General features: G+C 49.8%; 1 protein-coding gene across 24 annotated transcripts in view; it reads left to right on the forward strand.

The window, feature by feature from the left end:
* The window catches only part of AHNAK (AHNAK nucleoprotein), a 108033-nt gene that overhangs the window by 11519 nt on the left and 69301 nt on the right, over window positions 1-27213 (forward strand). For 3 of the 24 annotated variants that reach the window (XM_039860203.1, XM_039860205.1, XM_039860204.1), the window contains exon 5: window positions 53-17604. The exons of 8 other annotated variants lie outside the window; for them this stretch is intronic. In XM_039860203.1, coding sequence (XP_039716137.1) covers window positions 53-16777 — 16725 coding nt within the window. In that variant the 3' untranslated portion in view covers window positions 16778-17604. Of the gene's footprint in view, window positions 1-52; window positions 17605-25601; window positions 25768-27213 lie in introns of those variants that run through there. 13 more of the 24 variants (XM_039860216.1, XM_039860211.1, XM_039860214.1 and 10 more) reach the window with 13 other exon arrangements.

The raw sequence follows: 27213 nt of genomic DNA on the forward strand, positions 1-27213 counted from the left end.
TGTAACTCGGGCAGACTCTGCTGCAACCTGTGCCGGGCATGTCTTTCTGCAGAGCGGGGATGATGAGGAGTATCAGCGCATCTATGCCACGAAGATCAAGCCTCGGCTGAGGTCGGAGGATGGAGTGGAAGGGGACCCTGGGGAGACCCAGAGCCGCACCATCACGGTGACTAGGAGGGTCACGGCCTACACAGTGGATGTGACCGGCCGGGAAGGAGCCAAGGACATCGACATCAGCAGCCCTGAGTTCAAGATCAAGATTCCACGGCATGAACTGACGGAAATCTCCACTGTGGGTGTGGAGGCCCAGCCCGGGATGACCGTGATCAGACTGCCCTCGGGCTCGGGGGCAGTGTCTCCAACCACAGGCTCTGCTGTGGACATCCGAGCGGGGTCCATTTCTGCTTCGGGACCAGAGCTCCAAGGTGCTGGCCACTCGAAGCTCCAGGTCACCGTGCCTGGGATAAAGGTGGGAAGCCCGGGAGTCAATGTCAGTGCAAAGGGCTTGGACTTGGATGGCAAAGGGGGCATCCGGGTTCCAGGAGTGGACATTTTGTCTTCTCTTGGGGGTGAGGCAGTACAGTTGCCGGGCCCCTCTCTTGAGAATGGCAATAATGGGAAAATTAAAATACCAGCCATGAAGGTGCCAAAATTTGGTGTCCCAGGAGGGCCTGAAGGCCAGGCGCCAGAGGCAGGATTGGCTGTTTTCACACCTGAATTCTCTGTGGGGCACAAGGAGGGCAAGCCAGGTGTGACCATTGGCGGGAACGTCCAGACCCCTTGGCTAGAAGTCGTTGCCCCCTCTGCTAATATTGAGGGGCTTAAGGGGAAGCTGAAGGGCCCCCAGATCACTGGGCCATCCCTTGAGGGAGAGCTAGGACTCAAAGGAGCCAGGCCACAGGGGAGCATGAGGGTGGACGTCTCTGCTCCCAAAATGAAGGGCAGCATCGCCGGCCCCAGTGTGGAAGGTCGAGCCTCTGACGTTGATATTCATGGGTCTGGGGGCGAACTGAATATGCCCAAAATGAAAGTCCAGAAATTCTCTGTGTCGGGTTCTAAGGGAGAGGGAGCTGGCATTGATGTGACACTGCCCACAGGTGAAGTGACCCTTCCTGGGATCTCTGGGGATGTCAGCCTGCCCAGGGTGGCCGCTGGGGGTCTGGAAGGGAAGATGAAGGGTACTAAAGTCAAGAGTCCTGAACTGATTACTCAGACCCCTAAAATCTCCATGCAGGATGTGGATCTGAGCCTTGGCTCCTCCAAACTGAAAGGAGACATTAAAGTTTCTGCTCCGGGAGTGCAAGGTGATGTTAAAGGCCCTCAAGTGGTAGTTAAAGGTTCCAAAGTGGACATAGAGACACCCAGCCTAGAGGGGACTCTGGCAGGCCCAAAGCTGAGTGGTCCTTCTGGAAAGATGGGAACCTGCAGTATCTCTATGGCAGATGTAGATTTAAATGTGGCTGCACCTAAAATGAAAGGGGGTGTAGACGTCACACTCCCGAAAGTAGAAGGGAAAGTCAAAGTCCCTGAAGTTGATGTCAAAGGCCCCAAAGTGGATGTCAGTGCCCCAGACGTGGATGTTCATGGCCCAGAATGGAACCTGAAAATGCCTAAGATGAAAATGCCCAAGTTCAGCACTCCAGGAGTCAAAGGGGAAGGCCCAGATGTAAATGTGAATCTACCCAAAGGAGATGTCAGTATTTCTGGGCCCAAGATCAACATGGAAGCCCCAGATGTCAACATAGGAGGCCTGGGGGGCAAACTTAAAGGCCCTGATGTTAAGTCGCCTGAAGTGAGTGTCAAGACACCAAAGATCTCCATGCCCGATGTAGATTTGCATGTTAAAGGCACAAAGGTAAAAGGAGAGTATGATGTAACGGTACCAAAGCTTGAAGGAGAACTGAAGGGCCCCCAGGTGGACATCGCTGCTCCAGATGTGGACATTCATGGACCAGACTGGCATCTGAAGATGCCCAAGATGAAAATGCCCAAATTCGGTGTGCCAGGGTTCAAAGCAGAGGGCCCAGATGTGGATGTGAACTTGTCCAAGCCTGATGTGGATATTTCTGGGCCCAAGGTGGACATTAGTGCCCCGGATGTGAGAATTGAGGGACCAGAAGGAAAATTGAAAGGACCCAAGTTTAAGATGCCAGAGATGAATATCAAAGCCCCAAAGATCTCCATGCCAGATGTGGACTTACATTTGAAAGGCCCTAAAGTAAAAGGAGAATATGATGTCACAGTGCCAAAGGTGGAAAGTGAGATTAAAGTTCCTGATGTTGAACTTAAAAGTGCCAAATTGGACATTGATACTCCAGAAGTGGATGTTCATGGCCCAGACTGGCACCTGAAGATGCCCAAGGTGAAAATGCCCAAGTTCAGCATGCCAGGCTTCAAAGGAGAGGGCCCAGAAGTGGACGTGAACCTGCCCAAAGCTGACATTGACATCTCAGGACCCAAGGTGGATGTTGAAGTTCCAGATGTGAATATCGAAGGACCTGAAGGAAAGCTGAAGGGTCCCAAGTTTAAGATGCCTGAGATGGATATCAAGGCTCCAAAGATCTCCATGCCTGATGTGGATTTGCATTTGAAAGGTCCCACAGTAAAGGGAGAATATGATGTTACAGTGCCAAAGCTGGAAGGCGACCTGAAAGGGCCAAAAGTAGACATCAGTGCCCCAGACGTTGAAGTTCATGGTCCTGATTGGAACCTGAAGATGCCCAAGATGAAAATGCCCAAATTTACCATGCCCAGCCTCAAAGGTGAGGGCCCAGAATTGGATGTGAAGCTGCCCAAGGCTGATGTGGACATTTCTGCACCTAAGGTAGATATTAGGGCTCCAGATCTGAGCCTCGAAGGACCTGAAGGGAAGTTGAAAGGCCCCAAGTTTAAGATGCCTGAGATGCACTTCAAAGCTCCGAAGATGACTCTGCCAGATGTCGACCTGAATCTTAAAGGACCCAAAATGAAAGGAAATGTAGATATGTCTGCACCAAAAATAGAAGGTGAGATGAAAGTTCCAGATGTGGACATCAAAGGCCCCAAAGTAGACATTAAAGCACCAGATGTGGAAGTACAAGGTGGAGACTGGAGTCTCAAAATGCCCAAGATGAAAATGCCCAAGTTCAGCATGCCCAGCTTAAAAGGCGAGGGCCCAGATGTGGACGTAAACCTGCCCAAGGCTGACATTGACATCGCTGGACCCCAAATTGACATCGAAGCCCCAGATGTGAGCCTCGAGGGACCAGAAGGAAAGTTGAAGGGCCCCAAGTTTAAGATGCCTGAGATGCACTTCAAGGCCCCCAAGATCTCCATGCCTGATGTGGACTTACACTTGAAAGGCCCCAAAGTCAAAGGGGATGTCGATGTGGATGTCTCTGTGCCCAAGATAGAAGGTGAAATGAAAGTGCCAGACGTTGACCTCAAAGGACCCAAAGTGGACATTGATGTACCTGATGTGGATGTTCACGGCCCAGACTGGAACTTGAAGATGCCCAAGATGAAAATGCCCAAGTTCAGCATGCCAGGCTTCAAAGGAGAGGGCCCAGGAGTGGATGTGAGTCTGCCCAAGACCGACATTGACATTTCTGGACCCAAGGTGGACATTGAAGCCCCAGATGTGAGCCTTGAGGGACCGGAAGGAAAGCTGAAGGGTCCCAAGTTTAAGATGCCAGACATGCACTTCAAGACCCCCAAGATCTCAATGCCTGATATGGACTTACACTTGAAAGGCCCCAAAGTCAAAGGGGATGTTGATGTGTCCGTGCCCAAGGTAGAAGGTGAAATGAAAGTGCCGGATGTGGACATCAAAGGCCCCAAGGTTGACATTGATGTCCCCAATGTTGACGTTCACGGCCCAGACTGGCACTTGAAGATGCCCAAGATGAAAATGCCCAAGTTCAGCATGCCGGGCTTCAAAGGAGAGGGCCCAGAAGTGGATGTGAACCTGCCTAAGGCCGACATTGACATCTCTGGACCCAAGGTGGACATTGAAGCCCCAGATGTGAGCCTTGAGGGACCAGAAGGAAAGTTGAAGGGCCCCAAGTTCAAGATGCCTGAGATGCACTTCAAGGCCCCCAAGGTCTCCATGCCTGATGTGAACCTGAATCTTAAGGGGCCAAAACTCAAGGGTGATGTAGATGTGTCTTTGCCTGATGTAGAAGGTGAAATAAAAGTGCCAGATGTCGAACTTAAAGGACCCAAAGTTGACGTCTGTGCTCCAGATGTGGATGTTCATGGCCCAGACTGGCACTTGAAGATGCCCAAGATGAAAATGCCCAAGTTCAACATGCCTGGCTTCAAAGGAGAGGGCCCAGATGTGGATGTCAACCTGCCCAAGGCTGACATTGACATCTCAGGACCCAAGGTGGATGTTGAAGTTCCAGATGTGAATGTTGAAGGTCCAGATGCAAAACTAAGAGGTCCTAAATTTAAGATGCCAGAAATGAATATAAAACCTCAGAAGATATCCATGCCAGATGTTGGTTTACATTTGAAAGGTCCTAAAATTAAAGGAGACTATGGTGTAACAGCCCCAAAAGTAGAAGGAGAGATAAAAGCTCCTGATGTCAACATCAAAGGCCCCAAAGTGGACATTAATGCACCGGATGTGGGAGTTCATGGCCCAGACTGGCACCTGAAAATGCCCAAAGTGAAAATGCCCAAGTTCAGCATGCCTGGCTTCAAAGGAGAGGGCCCAGACGTGGATGTGAACCTGCCCAAGGCCGACATCGATGTCTCTGGACCTAAGGTGGACATCGATGCTCCAGATGTGAATATCGAAGGTCCAGAGGGGAAACTAAAGGGTCCCAAGTTTAAGATGCCAAGCATGAATATACAGACACACAAGATCTCTATGCCTGATGTTGGACTTAATCTGAAAGCCCCTAAACTGAAAACGGATGTGGACGTTTCCCTTCCTAAAGTGGAAGGAGACTTGAAAGTTCCTGAAATAGATGTGAAAGCCCCTAAGGTGGATGTGGATGTTGGTGATATTGACATTGAATGTCCCGAAGGAAAGATGAAAGGTCCTAAGTTTAAGATGCCAGACATGCACTTCAAGGCCCCCAAGATCTCCATGCCTGATGTGGACTTACACTTGAAAGGCCCCAAAGTCAAAGGGGATGTCGATGTGGATGTCTCTATGCCTAAGATAGAAGGTGAAATGAAAGTGCCGGATGTTGATGTCAAAGGACCCAAAGTGGACATTGATGTCCCAGATGTGAATGTTCATGGCCCGGACTGGCACCTGAAGATGCCCAAGATGAAAATGCCCAAGTTTAGCATGCCAGGCTTCAAAGGCGAGGGCCCGGACATGGATGTGAACTTGCCAAAGGCCGACATTAATGTTTCTGGCCCCAAAGTGGACATTGATGCACCTGATTTGGATATTGAGGGACCCGAAGGGAAATTAAAAGGCTCTAAATTTAAAATGCCTAAGTTGAATATCAAACCTTCCAAGATATCCATGCCAGATGTGGACTTCAATTTGAAGGGACCCAAACTGAAAGGAGAGATAGATGCTTCTGTGCCAGAACTCGAAGGTGATCTCAGAGGTCCACAAGTTGATATCAAAGGTCCCAGTGTGGATGTGGAGGTGCCTGACGTTGATCTGGAATGTCCTGATGCAAAGTTGAAGGGCCCTAAGTTTAAGATGCCTGAGATGCACTTCAAGGCCCCCAAGATCTCCATGCCTGATATAGACTTAAACTTGAAAGGGCCCAAAGTCAAAGGAGATGTCGATGTGTCTGTGCCAAAATTGGAAGGAGATTTGAAGGGCCCCAGTGTGGATGTGGAGGTGCCTGATGTTGATCTGGAATGTCCTGATGCAAAGTTGAAGGGCCCTAAGTTTAAGATGCCTGAGATGCACTTCAAGGCTCCCAAGATCTCCATGCCTGATGTGGACTTACACTTGAAAGGCCCCAAAGTCAAAGGGGATGTCGATGTGTCCGTACCCAAGGTAGAAGGTGAAATGAAAGTGCCAGATATTGACCTCAAAGGACCCAAAGTGGACATTGATGTCCCCGATGTTGATGTTCAAGGCCCAGACTGGCACCTGAAGATGCCCAAGATGAAAATGCCCAAGTTCAGCATGCCTGGCTTCAAAGGAGAGGGCCCAGACGTGGATGTGAACCTGCCCAAGGCTGATATTGACATCTCTGGACCCAAAGTGGACATTGAAGCCCCAGATGTGAGCCTTGAGGGACCGGAAGGAAAGCTGAAGGGTCCCAAGTTTAAGATGCCAGACATGCACTTCAAGGCTCCCAAGATCTCCATGCCTGATGTGGACTTACACTTGAAAGGCCCCAAAGTCAAAGGGGATGTCGATGTGTCCGTGCCCAAGGTAGAAGGTGAAATGAAAGTGCCGGATGTGGACATCAAAGGCCCCAAGGTTGACATCAGTGTTCCAGATGTGGATGCTCATGGCCCAGACTGGCACTTGAAGATGCCCAAGATGAAAATGCCCAAGTTCAGCATGCCAGGCTTCAAAGGAGAGGGCCCAGACGTGGACGTGAACCTGCCCAAGGCTGACATTGACATCTCTGGACCCAAAGTGGACATTGAAACTCCAGATGTGACTATCGAGGGTCCAGAAGGAAAACTGAAAGGTCCTAAGTTCAAGATGCCTGAGATGCACTTTCATGCCCCCAAGATTTCCATGCCTGATGTGGACTTCAACTTAAAGGGGCCTAAAATTAAAGGAGATGTTGATGTTTCTGCCCCAAAGATGGAAGGAGAGTTAAAGGGTCCGGAATTGGATGTCAAGGGCCCCAAATTGGATGTTGACATGCCAGACGTAGCTGTGGAAGGCCCAGATGGCAAATGGAAAAGTCCTAAATTTAAGATGCCGGACATGCACTTTAAAGCTCCCAAAATCTCCATGCCAGACATTAATCTACACTTAAAAAGCCCCAAGGTCAAGGGAGAGGTGGATGTAGATGTTCCTAAATTGGAAGGTGACTTTAAAGGACCAGACCTCAAAGGTGACATCAGTGGCCCAGATATCGACATTGAAGGACCAGAGGGCAAATTGAAAGGCCCCAAGTTCAAGATGCCTGACATGCATTTCAAAGCTCCAAATATTTCTATGCCTGATGTGGACTTAAATCTGAAAGGACCGAAAATCAAGGGGGATGTAGATGTGTCTGTGCCCGAGGTAGAAGGTAAAATTAAAGTACCAGATGTGAACATCAAGGGCCCCAAAGTAGACATAAATGCGCCTGATGTTCATGGCCCAGACTGGCACCTGAAGATGCCCAAGATGAAAATGCCCAAGTTCAGCATGCCTGGCTTCAAAGGAGAGGGCCCAGACGTGGATGTGAACCTGCCCAAGGCTGACATTGATATCTCTGGACCCAAGGTGGACATTGAAGGCCCTGATGTTAACATCGAAGGACCTGAGGGAAAGTTGAAAGGTCCTAAGTTCAAGATGCCTGAGATGAACATCAAAGCTCCCAAGATCTCCATGCCTGACTTTGATTTGCATCTGAAAGGTCCCAAGGTAAAGAGTGATGTGGATGTATCTCTGCCTAAAGTGGAAGGTCCTGATGTTGATATCAAAGGCCCCAAAGTGGACATTGATGCCCCAGATGTGGATGTTCAAGGCCCAGACTGGCACCTGAAGATGCCTAAGGTGAAAATGCCCAAGTTCAGCATGCCCGGCTTCAAAGGAGAGGGCCCAGAAGTGGATGTGAACCTGCCAAAGGCTGACATCGATGTCTCAGCACCCAAAGTGGACCTCGAATGTCCAGATGTGAGTGTTGAAGGACCAGAAGGAAAGTGGAAAAGTCCAAAGTTTAAGATGCCGGAAATGCATTTTAAGACTCCAAAGATATCCATGCCAGATATTGATCTTAATCTAACAGGTCCAAAAGTGAAAGGAGAGCTGGATGTTACAGGTCCCAAGGTAGAGGGAGATCTGAAAGGCCCTGAAGTTGACCTCAAAGGCCCCAAAATGGATATCGATGTCCCCGATGTGGACGTTCATGGCCCAGATTGGCACTTGAAGATGCCGAAGATGAAAATGCCCAAGTTCAGCATGCCTGGCTTCAAAGGAGAGGGCCCAGAAGTGGACGTGAACCTGCCCAAGGCTGACATTGACATCTCTGGACCCAAAGTAGACATCGAAGGCCCTGATGTTAACATCGAAGGACCTGAGGGAAAGTTGAAAGGTCCTAAGTTCAAGATGCCTGAGATGAACATCAAAGCTCCCAAGATCTCCATGCCTGACTTTGATTTGCATCTGAAAGGTCCCAAGGTAAAGGGTGATGTGGACGTTTCTCTGCCTAAAGTGGAAGGTGATCTGAAAGGCCCTGAAGTTGACCTTAAAGGCCCCAAAGTGGACATCGATGCCCCAGATGTGGATGTTCAAGGCCCAGACTGGCACCTGAAGATGCCCAAGGTGAAAATGCCCAAGTTCAGCATGCCTGGCTTCAAAGGAGAGGGCCCAGACGTGGATGTGAACCTGCCCAAGGCTGACATTGATGTCTCAGGACCCAAGGTGGACATTGAAGGCCCTGATGTTAACATTGAAGGTCCTGAGGGGAAATTGAAAGGTCCTAAGTTCAAGATGCCAGAGATGAACATCAAAGCACCCAAGATCTCCATGCCTGACATTGACTTAAACCTGAAAGGTCCCAAAGTAAAGGGCGATGTGGATGTTTCCCTTCCTAAAGTGGAAGGTGACCTGAAAGGCCCTGGAATTGACATCAAAGGCCCCAAAGTGGACATCGATGCCCCCGATGTGGACGTTCATGGCCCAGACTGGCACCTGAAGATGCCTAAGGTGAAAATGCCCAAGTTCAGCATGCCTGGCTTTAAAGGAGAGGGCCCAGACGTGGATGTGAACCTGCCCAAGGCTGACATTGACATCTCAGGACCCAAGGTGGCCGTTGATGTTCCAGATGTGAATATCGAAGGTCCAGATGCGAAACTAAAGGGCCCCAAGTTCAAGATGCCAGAGATGAATATCAAAGCTCCTAAGATATCAATGCCAGATTTGGATCTTAATCTTAAGGGCCCTAAAATGAAAGGAGATGTGGATGTTTCACTTCCAAATGTAGAAGGTGATTTGAAAGGACCTATGCTTGACGTCAAAGGCCCAAAGTTAGATTTAGATGCTCCAGATATTGACATTCATGGCCCAGAAGGTAAATTGAAAGGTCCAAAACTAAAGATGCCTGACATGCATGTAAACATGCCCAAGATCTCCATGCCGGAAATTGACTTGAATTTGAAGGGCTCAAAGCTTAAAGGAGATGTTGATGTTTCTGGGCCCAAATTAGAAGGTGACATTAAAGCTCCCAAGTTGGATGTAAAGGGCCCAGAAGTGGACATTTCTGGTCCTAAGCTCAATATTGAAGGCAAGGCCAAGAAATCTCGTTTTAAGCTTCCCAAATTTAATTTTTCGGGCTCCAAAGTTCAGACACCTGAGGTGGACGTCAAAGTTAAAAAGCCAGATGTTGATATAACAGGCCCCAAAGTTGATATCAATGCTCCCGATGTTGAGGTCCAAGGAAAAGTGAAAGGATCCAAGTTCAAAATGCCTTTCCTGAGTATTTCATCTCCTAAAGTTTCTATGCCGGATGTGGAGTTAAATCTGAAAGGTCCTAAAGTCAAAGGAGACATAGATGTTGCTGGTCCAAATTTAGAAGGTGACTTTAAGGAACCCAAAGTGGATATTAAGGCACCAGAAGTTCATCTTGATGCACCTGATGTGGATGTTCACGGTCCAGACTGGAATTTGAAAATGCCCAAGATGAAAATGCCCAAGTTTGGTGTGCCTGGCTTAAAAGCAGAAGGGCCTGACATGGCTATGGATCTGCCAAAAGGAGATATCAAGATAGAGGGACCCAGCATGGATTTTGAGGGCCCAGAAGTAAATGTGGAAGGTCTAGAAGGAGGCTTAAAGGGTCCCAAATTCAAGATGCCTGACATAAATATCAAAGCCCCCAAGATCTCCATGCCTGACATTGATTTAAACTTGAAAGGCCCCAAAGTTAAAGGTGATGGGGATGTTTCTCTGCCCAAAGTTGAAGGAGATCTGAAAGGGCCAGGGGTTGATATCAAAGGGCCCAAAGTGGACATTGATGCTCCAGATGTGGACGTTCATGGCCCAGACTGGCACCTGAAGATGCCCAAGGTGAAAATGCCCAAGTTCAGCATGCCTGGCTTCAAAGGAGAGGGTCCAGAGGTGGATGTTACCCTCCCTAAAGCTGACCTTGATATTTCTGGCCCCAAAGTGGACATTGATGCCCCAGATGTGAATATCGAAGGTCCAGATGCAAAACTGAAGGGCCCTAAGTTCAAGATGCCAGAGATGAACATCAAAGCTCCCAAAATCTCTATGCCGGACTTTGATCTGAACCTGAAGGGCCCCAAAATGAAGGGTGATGTGGACGTGTCTTTGCCCAAAGTGGAGGGTGACCTAAAGGGCCCTGAGGTGGACATCAAGGGCCCTAAAGTGGACATCGACACTCCTGATATTAACATCGAAGGCCCAGAGGGGAATTTGAAGGGACCCAAATTCAAGATGCCAGAAATGCACCTAAAGGCTCCCAAGATCTCAATGCCTGATATTGATTTAAATCTAAAGGGCCCCAAGGTGAAAGGTGATGTGGACCTTTCCCTCCCCAAGATTGAAGGAGATCTGAAAGGCCCTGAGATAGACATCAAAGGTCCGAAAGTGGACGTCAGTGCTCCTGATGTGGATGTTCATGGCCCAGACTGGCACCTGAAGATGCCCAAGGTGAAAATGCCCAAGTTCAGCATGCCTGGCTTCAAAGGAGAGGGCCCAGACGTGGATGTGAACCTGCCCAAGGCTGACATTGACATCTCAGGACCCAAAGTGGACATTGAAGGCCCTGATGTTAACATTGAAGGTCCTGAGGGGAAATTGAAAGGTCCTAAGTTCAAGATGCCTGAGATGAACATCAAAGCTCCCAAGATCTCCATGCCTGACTTTGATTTGCATCTGAAAGGTCCCAAGGTAAAAGGCGATGTGGATGTTTCCCTACCTAAGGTGGAAGGTGATCTGAAAGGCCCTGAAGTTGACCTCAAAGGCCCCAAAGTGGACATCAATGCCCCAGATGTGGATGTTCAAGGCCCAGACTGGCACCTGAAGATGCCCAAGGTGAAAATGCCCAAGTTCAGCATGCCTGGTTTCAAAGGAGAGGGCCCAGACGTGGATGTGAACCTGCCCAAGGCTGACATTGACATCTCTGGACCCAAAGTGGATGTTGAAGTTCCAGATGTGAATATCGAAGGTCCAGATGCGAAGCTGAAGGGCCCCAAGTTCAAGATGCCAGAGATGAACATCAAAGCTCCCAAGATCTCCATGCCTGACATTGACTTAAACCTGAAAGGTCCCAAAATGAAGGGCGATGTGGATGTTTCTCTTCCTAAAGTGGAAGGTGACCTGAAAGGCCCTGGAATTGACATCAAAGGCCCCAAAGTGGACATTGATGCCCCCGATGTGGACGTTCATGGCCCAGACTGGCACCTGAAGATGCCCAAGGTGAAAATGCCCAAGTTCAGCATGCCTGGCTTCAAAGGAGAGGGCCCAGACGTGGATGTGAACCTGCCCAAGGCTGACATTGACATCTCTGGACCCAAGGTGGACATAGACACTCCTGACATTGACATTCATGGCCCAGAAGGGAAACTGAAGGGCCCCAAGTTTAAAATGCCTGACTTGCATCTCAAGGCACCCAAGATCTCCATGCCTGAAGTTGACCTGAATCTGAAGGGTCCTAAAGTAAAGGGTGATGTGGACGTTTCTCTGCCCAAAGTGGAAGGCGACCTCAAGGGCCCTGAAGTTGACATCAAGGGCCCCAAAGTGGACATTGATGTTCCAGATGTGGATGTTCATGGCCCAGACTGGCACCTGAAGATGCCCAAGGTGAAAATGCCCAAGTTCAGCATGCCTGGCTTCAAAGGAGAGGGCCCAGACGTGGATGTGAACCTGCCCAAGGCTGACATTGACATTCCAGATGTGAATATCGAAGGTCCAGATGCGAAGCTGAAGGGCCCCAAGTTCAAGATGCCAGAGATGAACATCAAAGCACCCAAGATCTCCATGCCTGACATTGACTTAAACCTGAAAGGTCCCAAAGTAAAAGGCGATGTGGACGTTTCCCTTCCTAAAGTGGAAGGTGACCTGAAAGGCCCTGGAATTGACATCAAAGGCCCCAAAGTGGACATCGATGCCCCCGATGTGGATGTTCATGGCCCAGACTGGCACCTGAAGATGCCCAAGGTGAAAATGCCCAAGTTCAGCATGCCTGGCTTCAAAGGAGAGGGCCCAGACGTGGATGTGAACCTGCCCAAAGCTGACATCGATGTCTCAGGACCCAAGGTGGCTGTTGATGCTCCAGATGTGAATATCGAAGGTCCAGATGCAAAACTGAAGGGCCCCAAGTTCAAGATGCCAGAGATGAACATCAAAGCCCCCAAAATCTCCATGCCTGATCTTGACTTTAACCTGAAGGGCCCCAAAATGAAGGGCGATGTGGATATCTCTGTGCCCAAAGTGGAAGGTGACCTCAAGGGCCCTGAAATTGACATAAAGGCACCCAAATTGGACATAGATACTGAAGGTCCGGAAGGAAAATTAAAGGGCCCTAAATTTAAGATGCCAGAGATGCACATTAAAGCCCCCAAAATCTCTATGCCCGACTTTGACTTAAATCTGAAAGGGCCAAAAGTCAAGGGCGATGTGGATGTTTCCCTGCCTAAGGTGGAAGGTGATCTGAAAGGGCCAGAGGTGGACATTGAGGGTCCCGAAGGGAAAATCAAAGGTCCCAAATTTAAGATGCCCGATGTGCATTTCAAAACCCCACAAATCTCCATGAGTGACATTGATTTGAACTTGAAAGGACCTAAGGTAAAAGGAGATTTGGACATTTCCATTCCTAAACTGGAAGGAGATGTGAAAGGCCCTAAGCTGGACATAGACACTCCTGACATTGACATTCACGGCCCAGAAGGGAAACTGAAGGGCCCCAAGTTTAAAATGCCTGACTTGCATCTCAAGGCACCCAAGATCTCCATGCCTGAAGTTGACCTGAATCTAAAAGGTCCTAAAGTAAAGGGTGATGTGGACGTTTCTCTGCCCAAAGTGGAAGGCGACCTCAAGGGCCCCGAAGTAGACATCAAGGGCCCCAAAGTGGACATTGATGTTCCAGATGTGGATGTTCATGGCCCAGACTGGCACCTGAAGATGCCCAAGGTGAAAATGCCCAAGTTCAGCATGCCTGGTTTCAAAGGAGAGGGCCCAGACGTGGATGTGAACCTGCCCAAGGCTGACATCGATGTCTCAGGACCCAAGGTGGACATCGATGTTCCAGATGTGAATATTGAAGGTCCAGATGCAAAGCTGAAGGGCCCCAAGTTCAAGATGCCAGAGATGAACATCAAAGCTCCCAAGATCTCCATGCCTGACCTTGATCTGAACCTGAGGGGCCCCAAAATGAAGGGCGATGTGGATGTCTCTCTTCCCAAAGTGGAAGGTGACCTCAAGGGTCCTGGAATTGACATCAAAGGGCCCAAAGTGGACATTGATGCCCCAGATGTGGACGTTCATGGCCCAGACTGGCACCTGAAGATGCCCAAGGTGAAGATGCCCAAGTTCAGCATGCCTGGCTTCAAAGGAGAGGGCCCAGATGTGGATGTGAACCTGCCCAAGGCCGACCTTGCTGTCTCAGGACCCAAGGTGGACATTGATGTTCCAGATGTGAATATTGAAGGTCCAGATGCAAAACTGAAGGGCCCCAAGTTCAAAATGCCTGAGATAAATATCAAAGCCCCCAAAATCTCCATGCCTGATGTTGATCTGGATTTGAAAGGACCCAAAGTCAAAGGAGATTTCGATGTGTCCGTTCCTAAGGTTGAAGGTAGTTTTAAAGGCCCAGAAGTAGACCTTAAAGGTCCAGGTCTTGATTTTGAAGGCCCTGATGCCAAATTCAGTGGCCCAAATTTGAAAATGCCATCACTGGATATATCTGCCCCTAAAGTAACTGTTCCTGATATCGATTTGCATCTCAAGGCACCCAAAATCGGAGTTTCTGGTCCCAAATTAGAAGGTGGTGAACTGGACCTCAAGGGACCCAAACTTGATTTAGAAGCTCCAAATTTAGATGTACACATGGAGAGCCCAGATCTTAACATTGAGGGGCCAGATGTTAAAATTCCCAAATTTAAGAAACCCAAGTTTGGATTTGGGGCAAAAAGCCCCAAAGCTGACATCAAATCACCTTCACTGGAGGTGACTGTTCCTGAGGCAGAGCTGAATGTTGAGACTCCTGAAATCAGTGTTGGTGGCAAGGGCAAGAAAAGTAAATTTAAAATGCCGAAAATACACATGAGTGGGCCTAAAATTAAGGCCAAGAAACAAGGATTTGATCTGAATGTCCCTGGGGGCGAAATTGATGCCAGTCTCAAGACTTCTGATGTAGATCTGAATGTCGCAGGGCCAGATGCCACACTTAAATCTCCTAAAACCAAGAAACCTATGTTTGGAAAGATGTACTTCCCAGACGTAGAATTTGACATTAAATCACCTAAATTTAAAACGGAGGCCCCCCTCCCTACCCCCAAATTGGAGGGTGAGATCCAGGCACCTGATCTGGATATTGCTTCACCGGGGATTAATGTGGAAGGTCCCGACATCAAGCTGAAGGCTCCCAAGTTCAAGGCACCAGGTGTGGATGTCTCAGGTCCCAAAATAGAGGGCGATTTGAAAGGCCCCAGGGTGCAGGCCAACTTGAACGCACCTGGCATCAACGTTGAAGGCCCAGATGCTAAAGTCAAAGGCCCGTCATTTGGCATTTCTGCCCCTCAAGTCACCATCCCTGATGTGAACGTTAGCTTGAAAGGACCAAAGATGAAGGGTGATGGCCCCAGTGTGGGACTAGAAGGACCAGACGTAGATCTGCAAGGTCCAGACTCGAAAATCAAGTTCCCCAAGTTTTCGATGCCCAAGATCGGTGTCCCTGGTGTGAAAATAGAGGGTGGGGGAGCTGGGGGCCATGCCCAGCTGCCCTCGCTGGAGGGAGGCTTGAGTGCACCGGATGTTAAGCTCGAAGGGCCTGACGTGTCTCTGAAGGGGCCAAAGGTAGACTTGCCTTCAGCGAACCTGTCGATGCCAAAAGTCTCTGGACCGGACCTGAACTTGAAAGGACCAAGCCTGCAGGGAGACCTGGCTGTCTCCGGTGACGTCAAGTGCCCGAAAGTATCAGTAGGTGCTCCCAACCTGAACTTGGAGGCACCCGAAGGTGGTTTTACACTTCCCCAAATGAGGCTGCCCCAGTTTGGCATCTCCACTCCAGGGTCCGACTTGGACATCAATGTCAAGGGGCCACGAGTTACTGGAGAACTAAAAGGGCCGGGCGTGGATGTGAACCTGGGCGGCCTGAACCTGAAAGGGCCTCAGATCTCCGGCCCTCAAATCTCAGCACCGGATGTGGACTTGAACTTGGAAGGACCAAAAGTAAAAGGGAGCCTCGGGGTCTGTGGTGAGATGAAAGGCCCCTCTGTTGGAGGAGGTGTTCCAGGCATCAGCGTTCAGGGCCTAGAAGGAAACCTCCAAATGCCTGGAATGAAGGCCTCTGGATGTGACATGGAGCTGCGAGGTGTCAACGTGAAACTCCCCACGGGGCAAATTTCCGGCCCTGAAATCAAAGGCAATCTGAAAGGTTCAGGAGTGGGTGTCCACGGCGCCCCTCCCGACATCAGCGTGAAGGGGCCTTCGTTTAACATGGCATCTCCTGAGTCAGATTTCGGTGTCAGCTTGAAGGGTCCGAAAGTCAAAGGAGGTGTGGATGTTTCAGGGGGTGTCAGTGCCCCAGATATCAGCCTGGGTGAAGGGCATATGAGTGTCAAAGGTTCTGGGGGTGAGTGGAAGGGACCCCAGGTTTCCTCTGCTCTCAACTTGGAGGCACCTAAGTTTGCTGGAGGACTTCATTTCTCAGGACCAAAGGTGGAAGGAGCTGTGAAAGGAGGCCAGATTGGACTCCAGGGTCCTGGACTGAGTGTGTCTGGGCCTCAAGGCCACTTGGAAAGCAGATCTGGAAAAGTAACATTCCCCAAGATGAAGATTCCCAAATTCACCTCTGGCCGAGAGCTGGTTGGCAGAGAAGTAGGAGTGGATATTAACTTCCCTCAAGTGGAGGCCGGTGTCCAGGCTGGTGCCGGAGAGGGCGAGTGGGAGGAGTCCGACGTGAAACTGAAGAAGTCCAAAATCAAAATGCCCAAGTTCAATTTTTCTAAAGCGAAAGGGAAAGGTGCTGTCACTGGCTCACCAGAAGCGTCCATTTCGGGGTCCAAAGGTGACCTGAAGAGCTCGAAGGCCAGCCTCGGCTCTCTGGAAGGGGAGGCAGAGGCCGAACCATCTTCGCCCAAAGCCAAGTTCTCCTTATTTAAAAGTAAGAAGCCACGGCACCGCTCGAATTCCTTCAGCGACGAGAGGGAGCTCTCTGCACCTTCCACCCCGACCGGGACTTTGGAGTTCGAAGGTGGGGAAATGGCGCTGGAAGGCGGAAAAGTCAAAGGGAAACAGGGCAAGCTGAAGTTTGGTACCTTTGGTGGCTTGGGGTCAAAGAGCAAAGGTCATTATGAGGTGACTGGGAGCGATGACGAGGCAGGCAAGTTACAGGGGAGTGGAGTGTCCTTGGCCTCTAAGAAGTCCCGACTGTCCTCTTCCTCCAGCAATGACAGTGGGACCAAGGTTGGCATCCAGCTTCCCGAGGTGGAGCTGGTGGTTTCCACAAAGAAAGAGTAGCAGGCCTTTGTGTACATAGATGTATAAAACTACACCAGCCTGGGGTGTGTTTGTATATAATCTCAGAGAGAAACACACTCACAGCCTCAGCAGTCATGCAAAGATTTGGCCTCCGCCAGTGGCAAGCGCTGACAAGCCAGCTGCATTTAGGCTCCCGGAGCTTTGCAGATAGGTGAAGAGTTACAAGGTCATCCAGCCCGTGTGCGGAGTCAACAGTATTTGCCTTAAGATTTCAGTTTTTTTTTTTTTTTTTTTTTTTTGCATTGGATGCTGAGAGCTCCTGTTTACTATGCAAGCTTTTGTGTTTATTATCCTCATTTTTACTGAACATTGTTAGTGTTGGGGTAATGGAAACCCACTTTTTCATCGTAATGACTTTGGGGGCTTTTGTTAGCAAGGGTGGGGTGGGGTAGAAAGCAGTAGAGAGGGCTAGCCCTCTGTTTCAACTAAGATTGGTTCTGTTTACACAGCAAACACCCAAAATGGTGAAGAGGAACCGGCAGGCTGGGCGCGTGGGTGTTTTTTAGAAGGCTTCAGCATTGCTTTTTTTTCCCTGGGGCAGTGGCCCCAGCCGGTGTGGTGTTCACGGTGAGAGGGAGTTAGAATCTCTTTGCAAACTGGCCAACCCACTAGCTCAACACAAGGGGCTTCCATTCTGTGTTCTGTAAGAGAAATGTTTTCTTTGTAGCCGCCATGTTCCTGATATTCTGATCTCTTTTAACAAATGTTATGATTAAGAAAATTTCCCGCACTTTACTGGCAAATTAATTGAGAGTGTAAGAAAATTGATGCTGTCAAAGGCAAATAAAGCTGTTTATTAACCCTGATGTCTCGTGCCTTTGCATTGTGTGTCCAGGGGATGAAGCTGGGAGAGGCTGTACACCAGCCCTGACAGGTCACTGCATCTACCCAGTGGCATCGCTGGTTTTATTAATGGGCAATGGGAGGAATTCTTGGCTTCTCACGGTGAGGCTGGCCGTACCATTGCTGAGAAGTCGAGGGGCGTGGCGTGTTGGCAGCCCAAGCCCCAGAACCCACACTCATCAACTTTGCATCCTCAGATACGAATACACGAATCGGAAATAGTGCTAAATGGGTAAAAAGTGTACAGGTGTGAATGAAAAAATAAAGAGGCCGATTGGAGTGGCCGAAAGGGATCTGGCTGTGAATTGCGGGCCTGTCATCTATCCCTGACTTGGCCGTCGCTTTGCTGGGTGGCCTCCAGTTACCTGCCCTGTCTGGGCTGCAGTTTTCTCGTCATTGATCTTGCAGTAGATGTCTTTATGGTTCCTTTTAGTCCGTTATAAGGCTAAACTTTATGACATCTCTTCTCACCAAAGTCCCCTTATGATTTCCAGCTCTGCGGACCGTATGTGGTGGAGAGCCTTCTAGAAACTGGTTCCTAATGTTGGTCATTGTTGGGCAGAGAGCAGCAGCACCCTCCTATGCCAAAACATTCGGACCAAGCTCGTCCCCTTTGTCATTCCCCAAAGCTGCCACGTTTCTGCCGGTGGAGGCAGCTCTGTACCTCTCTGGTCTCCCCCAGACCAGGGGTAACAGCTGCCACCCCATCCCGCTCCCCAGTACCATCTTGTCAGCTGGTTTCTTAGTGTATCACTGGGACCTTCTGCCCGCATAAACTCCACCTGCCTTTGCTTGATTTCGGCCCAGCATTCATCAGCTCCCAGCATTCATCGGCTCCGTTCATTCCCACCTCAGTCAGCACAGCCCGAGGGTTTTGGAAGGTAATCCGGGATAGGTAATAAGGGAGGTGCTTGATCCCCTGCTGCTTTTCTTAAGAGGACCGACCTGTAGCCACTTTTGTGAATTGGGTGACACTTCCTTGAACCTCAGTTTTGTCACCCATAAAATGGGGATAGTACCCGTAGGACAGTCCCCTCAGGTATTCGGGTTGTCTGCTGTGCAAGGGCACAGCTGCATGTTAATTTATGGAGAGCAGGAGGTTGGGTACAGAGTCCCAGAGAGGTGGCTGAGTCTTTATACACACACTCGGAAGAGTGTGAGGCCCACTGGCACACATCTACCTGCAGCTTCCTTCCGTCCTAACCATCTGGGTACCTCCGAGGATGCTTTCACTCAACCACAGCTCAAAGTTCAATTCCTGATCCTTAATTCTGAAGCTGAGAATTAAGTGATGTGGGATGGGACAGTACATGGTTCCCAAGTCGTATGTCCTGGTGTCTGGAGGGTGGGATGGGGCGGTGACGGTGGGATGCTCTGTGTACACAGCTGGAGGGGGAATGTCCCTGGGACGCTGGAAAGATCCCTTGGGCAGAACTAGCTAGGTTGTCCAACGGTACATCGTTTTTTTTTTTTCTTCTTCTTCTTTTTTTAGCTTGAGGAAGGGGTGATGTAAGCCAGTAGTAGCCCTCAGTATCCATTCAATAAGTAATTTTTGAGCCCTGCTGGTCTCAGAAGCCTCCTCTGCTGACTTCCACAGATGGAATGATATGGTGGATGTGGGAAACTGGAACGCTTCAGATGCCGGAACATACACCTGTAAACGATACTCCTCCCAGGGACGATGAGGATAAGCATAGTGCTGGTTCCTGGGCCCTCGGGGCGAGAGATCATTGGCTGGGACAGTCTGGGGCTGGTGGCTAAGATGGAGAATGAACATGGCAACTGGCCATTCAAATGGGAGAAACCCCTCAGCTGCCCTCTTCCCATAAAATGGGGATAGTATCCACAGGACAGTCCCTTCGGGTATTTGGGTTGAGCTGGAGGCAGTGGCCACAGCACAGGGGCCCTCGCTCCTGTCGGGACCGTTAGAAGGGGCAGCATGGAGGACGTGCCGAGTGCTGGGGTGCGGGGGCGTGTGGAGGACCCATGCCCGCCGGCTTTCCTTTGCCCATCCCGCCTGCCCACGCGTTTCTCCATCTCTGTCCGTCCTGACACCTTCGTCACCACCCACCCTGCCCTCTCTCGGTCCCGGATAGGGACGGTCCAAGGTAGTTCCCGAAAGTCGCGCAGTGCTCAGATTCTCTCGGTCTTAAACTCTGAGGTCCCGGTTTCTGTGGGACCGGGAAGGGCTGGGCTGGGCTCCCCAGCGTCCTTCCTCCGCGTTCCAGAATCCCGGCAGGAGCGACAACGGGGACGGCAGCCTTGCTTTAGGCGGTGTGACTGTGTCTGGGAAGTGCTGTGTGGTTAAGGGGACATTTGGCGAATTGGATTATTTTGCAAGGCATCCTATGCTCACAAATGGCAATAAATATTTTCATCAACTCTAACTCATTTCTCTATCTGTCAGGGTCCGTCCCTACGGGAAACGGAATTTCACTTGGAAGTAGTTCAGCCACGGGGACTTTAATGAGGGACTGTTTATGGAGTAGAGGGCGAGGGGCAAAGGAGCCGGCAAGGGGTGGTGAGACCCCCCAGGGATGGTAGGAAGCTGATACTACCCCTGGGCCTTCGGGATCTGGGGAAAGAATGGCGTACTTGGAGCTGGAGGCGGAGGAGGGACGGGCAGGAGCTGTAGAGTTGGGGGGAAGGACCTGCAGCCGGGGGGAGGGACCTTCGCATGCCCGCCTCGCCTCGTGATGCAGAAATATTCTGACCTTTCCTCCTGCTGGCGCCTCCCTGGAGGGCGGGCGAGCCTAGGTGTTGCAGCGGGGGACGGATCAGCCTCCTAGGGGCCCAGAGCAGGGCGGAGAAGCAGGGAGAAGGGGTCTGAAGGTGGAGGGGCAGACGGAGAATAACTGGGACAATGTCTCAAGTCCTCTCATTTTTCTGTTTGGCAAGTTTGAAGTCTTATACAGTGACTAGCCCCAGTTGCGTGGGATGTATTTAAGGTAGGATCATAAAATAATTATGACAGTTTTTGTCTTAGACAAACACTTATACTTGGGAGGTGCTACACTTCTCTGAAAATTCTATTGATAAGAATATTTTTGTTCCCTCTCTTTTGGAACTGCTCTCAATGTCACCTGTACATTAAAAAAAATTATTTTCTTGGGAAACGAAAATCTTCCTTTTGATTTTCACAAACAGCCAAAAGGCCTGAACGATACTCCACGGTTACCAGGACAGAACCCTGGAAAGAGCACTGGCCTGGATGTCAGTGGGGTTAACTGTGACCTGGGGCAAATTAAGGTCTCTCTCTGAGCCTCATTTTCCTTGTTTGTAACAGGGATAAGGCATGCATTCTCTAAGGCTCTGGCCAATTCCAATAGTTTATGATCCTTTTAGAAGCAAGACTTGAAAATTAGATGGATGGAGCTGTTTTGGGTCAAAAGCAAGGCATGATTATAATGTGCAACCAATTTTCCTGTGTGGTTGGTAAGTTGGATCAAATGGTTTGAGTAACGGCTGCGTTACTGAAATGCTGCTAGGTCTCCAGTGTCCCAAAGCAAAAACATAGCACCCACCAGAGCTTTGCATGTTGCTAGGATGCGTGTCTCACATCTTCAGAGTCTCACCTTAGCTCTCTGGTGTTGCACGTTAGCTGTGACATGAATAATATCTGGGAGATGAAGCTTAAGCATGTAACTGACGTTCCTTTTTTTTAAGTGTATTTATTTTCAATTTGAACCAACAGAAGCTGCAGGAAGGCAATGCACATCCATCTAACTTTTACTTAGATTTATCAATTTTACCTCATTTGTTTTAATCTGCCTCTGTGCGTAGATATTATAATTATCATTATTTTTGCTGAATCATTTGAGAGTAAATTGCAGACGCCATGACCCTTCACTCCTAAATACTTTAGCATGTATGAACATTCTCCTATATAACCAGAATATAATCATCAAATTCAGGAAATTTAACATTCATATGATATTATTTTCTGACAGAGTCCATATTTAAATTTTACTAATTGCCCAGTAATTTCCTTACGGCAATGTTTGTTTGTTTGTTTGTTTGTTTGTTTCCCATATAGGCTTTAATCCATGTCCATGACCCCACATGACATTTAGTTGTCACGGTCAGTCTCTTTAGCTTCTTTAATCTGGAGCATTTCCTCAGCTTTTTTATGTCATTTGGGACATCGATATTTTTTAAATATACGAGGCCAGTTGATTTGAAGACATGTCCCTCAGTCTGGCTTTGTCTGATTCAGGTTATGCATTTTGGAGCAGGAATACCACAGGAGTGGTGTCAGGTCACTTCTCGGGACCCACGTGACCTCCATCCCTTGATCAAGGAGATTGCTAATTTTCTCCATTGTAACCGTGCCATGGTTTCCCTTTGGAATTAAGAAGCAAACCCAAGTTTTTAAGAAAGAAGTCCAAGTTTGGTCAAGTTTATTTCGCAAGCACACTTTAATGGGCTGGTGGCATGCGCGCCTCAGCCTTGGCGTGCTCTCCGGCTGGAGGTTTGGAGAGCAGAGTTCTGGCTTTGGACAGGGCAGCACAGAGCAGCCCTCTGTCTCTCCTCACGAGGACAAAGAATTCGGGGCATGAATGCTTGCCATAGGCCGAGAATGCCATGTGCTGTTTACCAGCCTCCGATCACCCTGTGGCGTCCCTCCGGCAGCCACAAATGCTCCCTAAGGCTGACCGCTCCCAGCAGAGGCTGCCACGGGCTACAGCAAATGTGCAGGGAACATTCTGCTGAGGAGGGTGGTTTCAGTGCCCTTTAAAAACCTCTGTTATTTTCCACCGTAAGTTTAAGGCCCGGCCTTAAAGGAAAAATTTCCTAGCGGCGGGGCCAAGGATTGAAAAGGGTTAAGAGTGAAAAGATCATCTCTTTCATGGACCGGGCATCCTAGTCCGCACAGTGCTTTATCTCTTGAGATCTCACACTGGGTGCAGAAAGGTGAGGACTGGAGAAGAGAAACGATTGGTCTCAACTCACAGAGCTGGAAAGCGATGATTTTGCCTAGGTCGATCCCAGCTTTCTGATTTAAAAAAAAAAAAAAGCTTTTTTTCTTTCCCATGATACCATTTGCTGCTTCCCTGAGGAAGTTGGGAATTTTTTTCTGAGGTTTTAGGAAATGGAAGACATCTTTTGAAATTTGTGGGGCCTTGACCTTTTGAAAAATCCCTGAAGCAGTTATTAAACACATATGCAAAGCTCCTTTCCTCAATGAGCCTACAGTCTAGTAGGGGAATAATAATAGTTAATAATAATAATAATAGTAGTAGTAGTAGTCATCAGTTCTGCCACTTCTTAGCTGTGCGATCTTAGACAAGTTATCGAACCTCTCTGTGCCTCAGTTTTCTTATCTATAAAATAGGGATGATTTGGTACATCTCTCATAGTGTCGTAGTGAGGATGATGTAAATGAACACATAAAATGTGCTTGGCGTATATTTCTACGTGGTTTGTACATGCTTCATCTCTACATTTTCTACAACCTCATGAGGTGGGTATTATTTTTCTCACTTATAGACAAAGAAACTGAGGCTCAGAGAAGTTAAGCAATACATCCAGGGGCACACAGCTAGTAAATAGCAGACACGGGATTTAAACTCGGTCTGGTCTGACTGAGAAGCCCACGCTTTATTCACAGTATCCTGCTTGCTCGGATACCAGGAAGACAGTGTTAATAAGAGTCTGTAACTGTTTCAAGGTTTGGAGAGGAGTGTGGGAGGGCGGTCCGGGCAGAGGGAACAGCAGGAGGAAAGCATGGAGTGAGGTGTGTGGGGAGGCTCAGCAAGGCGGAGCTGGAAGCAGCAAGAGAAATATAGAGGACCTAGAAAGTAACTTGAGACTCAGGCGGCTTGGCTGGCTTCCGGTCCAGCCCAGAAAGGAAAGAAGCTGCTCTTAGCAATTTGCCCATTTGGGGGGTAGCGGGTGGTAGCTCCAGGCCCCAAGCAAAGTGAACCCTTGGCCCAGGTTCAGCCTCCTCGGCTGCTGCCAGCCCCTCCTGGCCAGTGTCACCCTAGGTCTTTTCCTCTCCTGAGTCTTCACTCTTCCAGGTTGACGAGAAATAAGGGAGGAACAAAAATCAAAACATTTGCATTATAATGAGCCCCACCCACTGTCCCTGGCCAGCTGCCACCCTGTGGGGTTGAGCCCTCTCTCTGGGGGAGGGCTAGGGAATGTGAGGGGGTTCCAGAGAGTTTGGGGCAGAATCGATTTGTGTCCACTGTGGATCGAGTCTCCCTTCCTATCCCTTCTCCTGCCGTCGTGCTTGGCTCCAGGGCTGAGGCCCATGGGGGCTCCCGCTCGAGAATTTGCTAACATCAGGGATGCGAGCAGAAGGCGTCAGCCCCGTTTCCCGGGTGGACTGAGCAGCCTCACCCACCCACCCACTCAACATCGGCACCCTGCCCAAAAAGAAGGAGCTGGGGCCTCCACCAGCTCGGACCACTGGCTGTGCAATCCATTCGCTTATGGGGGCGCGAGGTTAGAAGAAAGCAAATGGAAGTCTATGGAGAAAACAGAAGAGTGAGCCCGGGATGGGGCAGAGGCAGACTCGGCGTGGCTAGGGGGCCAGGAGCGGGGAGGCAACAGGGGAGGAGCAAAGCCCTAGGACAAGAAGGAAGTGGGGTGCGGGAGGGGAGAGATTTGGAATGAGCGGCTGGGAACGTGACAGGGCGTAGAGAGAGAAGGAGAGGACCCACAGAGAGCAGGGACAGCGCCCAGGGACTTTGCGGGGGGCTTTAGCCCTGCTCCCCATCTCCATAAGTCCCTCCTGGCACCCCAAATGAATTGACAACCTAAGTAAAGCAGCGTGCTTGCAACGTCAAGTTCCCTGCTCCCGCCAGAAACCAGATGACACCCTTAAGCTTCCCATACTGCAGTCCTGGGGCCTTCAGTGTCCCGGAGGAGTGGGAGGGAGTGGGGGAAGAAGGGAACAGACAGAGGAGAGGGGCACAGTCTCTACGGACAGCTGCCGCCACGCCCCGCTCGGCCAAACTGCCAATCGCCAGGCCGCATCCGGGTCCCGTGATCCGTTGCCAGGCAGATTTTTGTCCACCTCTGGGCAGCAGCTCGCCTTGTGCCTAGCGGTGGCTGGGTGGGGCCCGGCGGTGACTGGGTGGGGCCGGTCCTGGGACGCGGGGCACAGAGGGTAGAAAAGTGGGGAAAGACGACCCTGCGGGGCCTCGGGAAGTTGCTTGGAGGCCAAGTTCACACTTCCTAGGGCGTGGCCGCGAGAGCTAGATCTCGTACCCTGGTGGGTCCCTAAGTCCCAAATGGTGCAGGGACACATGATTTTTTCCCATAGTGGAGACTTCCCTCAGTTGATAGCTTTGAACTCGGAGTACAGCTGTGTACTGCTGTGCTGGAGAGTGCTGGCGTGGTGTATGTTAAGACCGTGGGTTATTTACATTTAAAAGAGCTTTGGGGCCCTGAGGGGTGGGTCCCTCACGGTGGTTATTTTAGGTCCATGGGCCAGCCGACTGGGTATTTTGGGACAAGAGAGCCTTTTAGGAAACAGCAAGGGTAGGTGCCTGCCTTGCTTTCCCCTCTGGGGACCTGAAACGGTCCCCTAACCCCCAAGCTGAGCTGCGGCACCCTGAGCTGTAGCAGGGGCGTTGTGACTCATGCCTGTCTTAAGGTCCCCTCACTGGGTCCCGGGCGATGGAGAAGACTTTTGACCACCTCTAGCTTTTCCAGTCAGTGCCCTGCAGCCTGGGTTGTGTTTTACCTGAGCCTGCTGTGTCCTCCAGGGCGCAGGCCTTCTATGCCCTGTGTCCGGTGGCCAGCCAGTGGGGAGGGCTGGAATGTGAGCTGGCGGGAGAGAATAATGACAGGGCATTTTCTACTTGTAAGAGTACAAGTTCGGCTCACAACTTGAATTTCAAGTGGGCCCTTCAGGCAGATTAGGGAGGTCAAGTGAGAGAGTGGAGGGAGCCAGTGTGGATTGTCTAAATTCCTAGAAAATAAATTCTAGGAATTTCGTTGTGGGAAGGAAGAGGGTCAGGTGTGCACACTCGGTGCCAGGCGTAGCTGAGATTAGAGCTGGCGGTCCAGGAGGCCTTGCTTTCTCTTCATTTGAACACCTGTTTTTCCAAAAATTACTTGTCTCTCGAATCATGTCTAAGAGACAAATGAACGTTTTTAGCCAAGGGCATTCTCAAAAATTTATTATTATTATTATTTGTAACTGAACTGTGGCCCTCCTATGGAAGAAAATCATTCCCTCTAAAAACTGTTTTTGGTGACTGCCCTTTGTTTGAAGTCATGATTGTCCCTTAAAAGTGGGAAATGACATATTACTGTTTATCGAAAGGAAATAAACACCTTGGGTTAATAGGATTCTGGCCGCTGGATGGTGATCCCAGACCTTGCCAGCATGGCCTGTCCTGCAAACACTCACTTTCAGTGTTTTATGATTTCTGAAAGGGAAACGGTTGGATCCTGTGTGTCTGCCTGAGCTCGCTTGCCATGTTCTTCTTACGTAATCGTGGAGAACCTTTGAAAGCGCTTTTTCTGGCAGCAGAAATAAGTACAGGAAAAAACATGGGGAGTGGGGTGTGTCTCCTGCTTTCTCTGCTCTGACATGGATTGGACTCTCTGTTGTTTTGTATTCGTGAACACTGGGTTGACTCTCAGCAAATAAGAGTGGAAAGTTGGATAGGAATGCTTTATTGAGACAGCTTGAACTGCACATAGGTTCACCCAGGGAAGAAAAGGTCTTGGACGTGGCTCTGTGCACTGTGGACTCAGCCTTGCTCCAGGCAAGGCCTTGGGGAGTGCTCGCCCCCCGTCCCTGAGTTCTCTCCTACTTTGGACTCTGGCCATTGTCAACCCCTCCAGCCTCAAGCTGGCCTCTCCTGCCACACTCAGCTCTTTCATACCCTGCTCTCTCCAGGCCCCTGGCTTTCAAGCAGGCTCGTCTTTCTCACCCTCTGAGTTTCATCTTAGGGGACATTTCCTTCTGGAAAGTCTTCTTCCCTGTCACCACCCCCCATAGCCCCCAACGGTCTGTGCACTCAAGTGGCTCTGGACTTTCCTATTCTCAGTGTTATTCATAATAAATTATCTGTGATTGGTTGCTTGTTGTCTGCCTCCTCTGTCAGACCATCAGCTAGCTCTGTGAGGGAGGGATGCAGTCAGCTTGGTCACCATCATTTATTCAGCACGGTGCCAGACACACGGCACATGGCAGAAAGCAATGGTGCCAGAAGCAATCATGTCACCATTTTATCGCTTTATATACTTCCCCTTAGCAACGTGTGCTCCCATCTTCTGTCTATTACTGTGTATTTCTGTGGTTCCCCAAAATGTTAGCCTATACTTTGGGTAAAAAAAAAACCCAAACAAACAAAAGCCCCAAAGCAAACAAAACACACACACACGAGAACTGGTTCCCTAAGAAGTTATTGCTAAGATTTTGCAAACTGGCAGCTCTCCTCGAGCTGCTGCTGGGTCCGATATAACTTCAGCAAAGGACGGAACATGTGTAGCCTGTCAGTCAGCAAACTCTTCAAAATCCACATCTTTCCAGCACTCAGGCCTGCTTTTTGGGGGCGAAAAGGAGGTAAAGCAAAAGCTTGGAGACTCAGAAGATGAGGAGCTGA

This window comes from Pteropus medius, unplaced genomic scaffold (assembly GCF_902729225.1).
Source record: "Pteropus medius unplaced genomic scaffold, Ma_sr-lr_union100, whole genome shotgun sequence".
NCBI lineage: Eukaryota > Metazoa > Chordata > Mammalia > Chiroptera > Pteropodidae > Pteropus > Pteropus medius.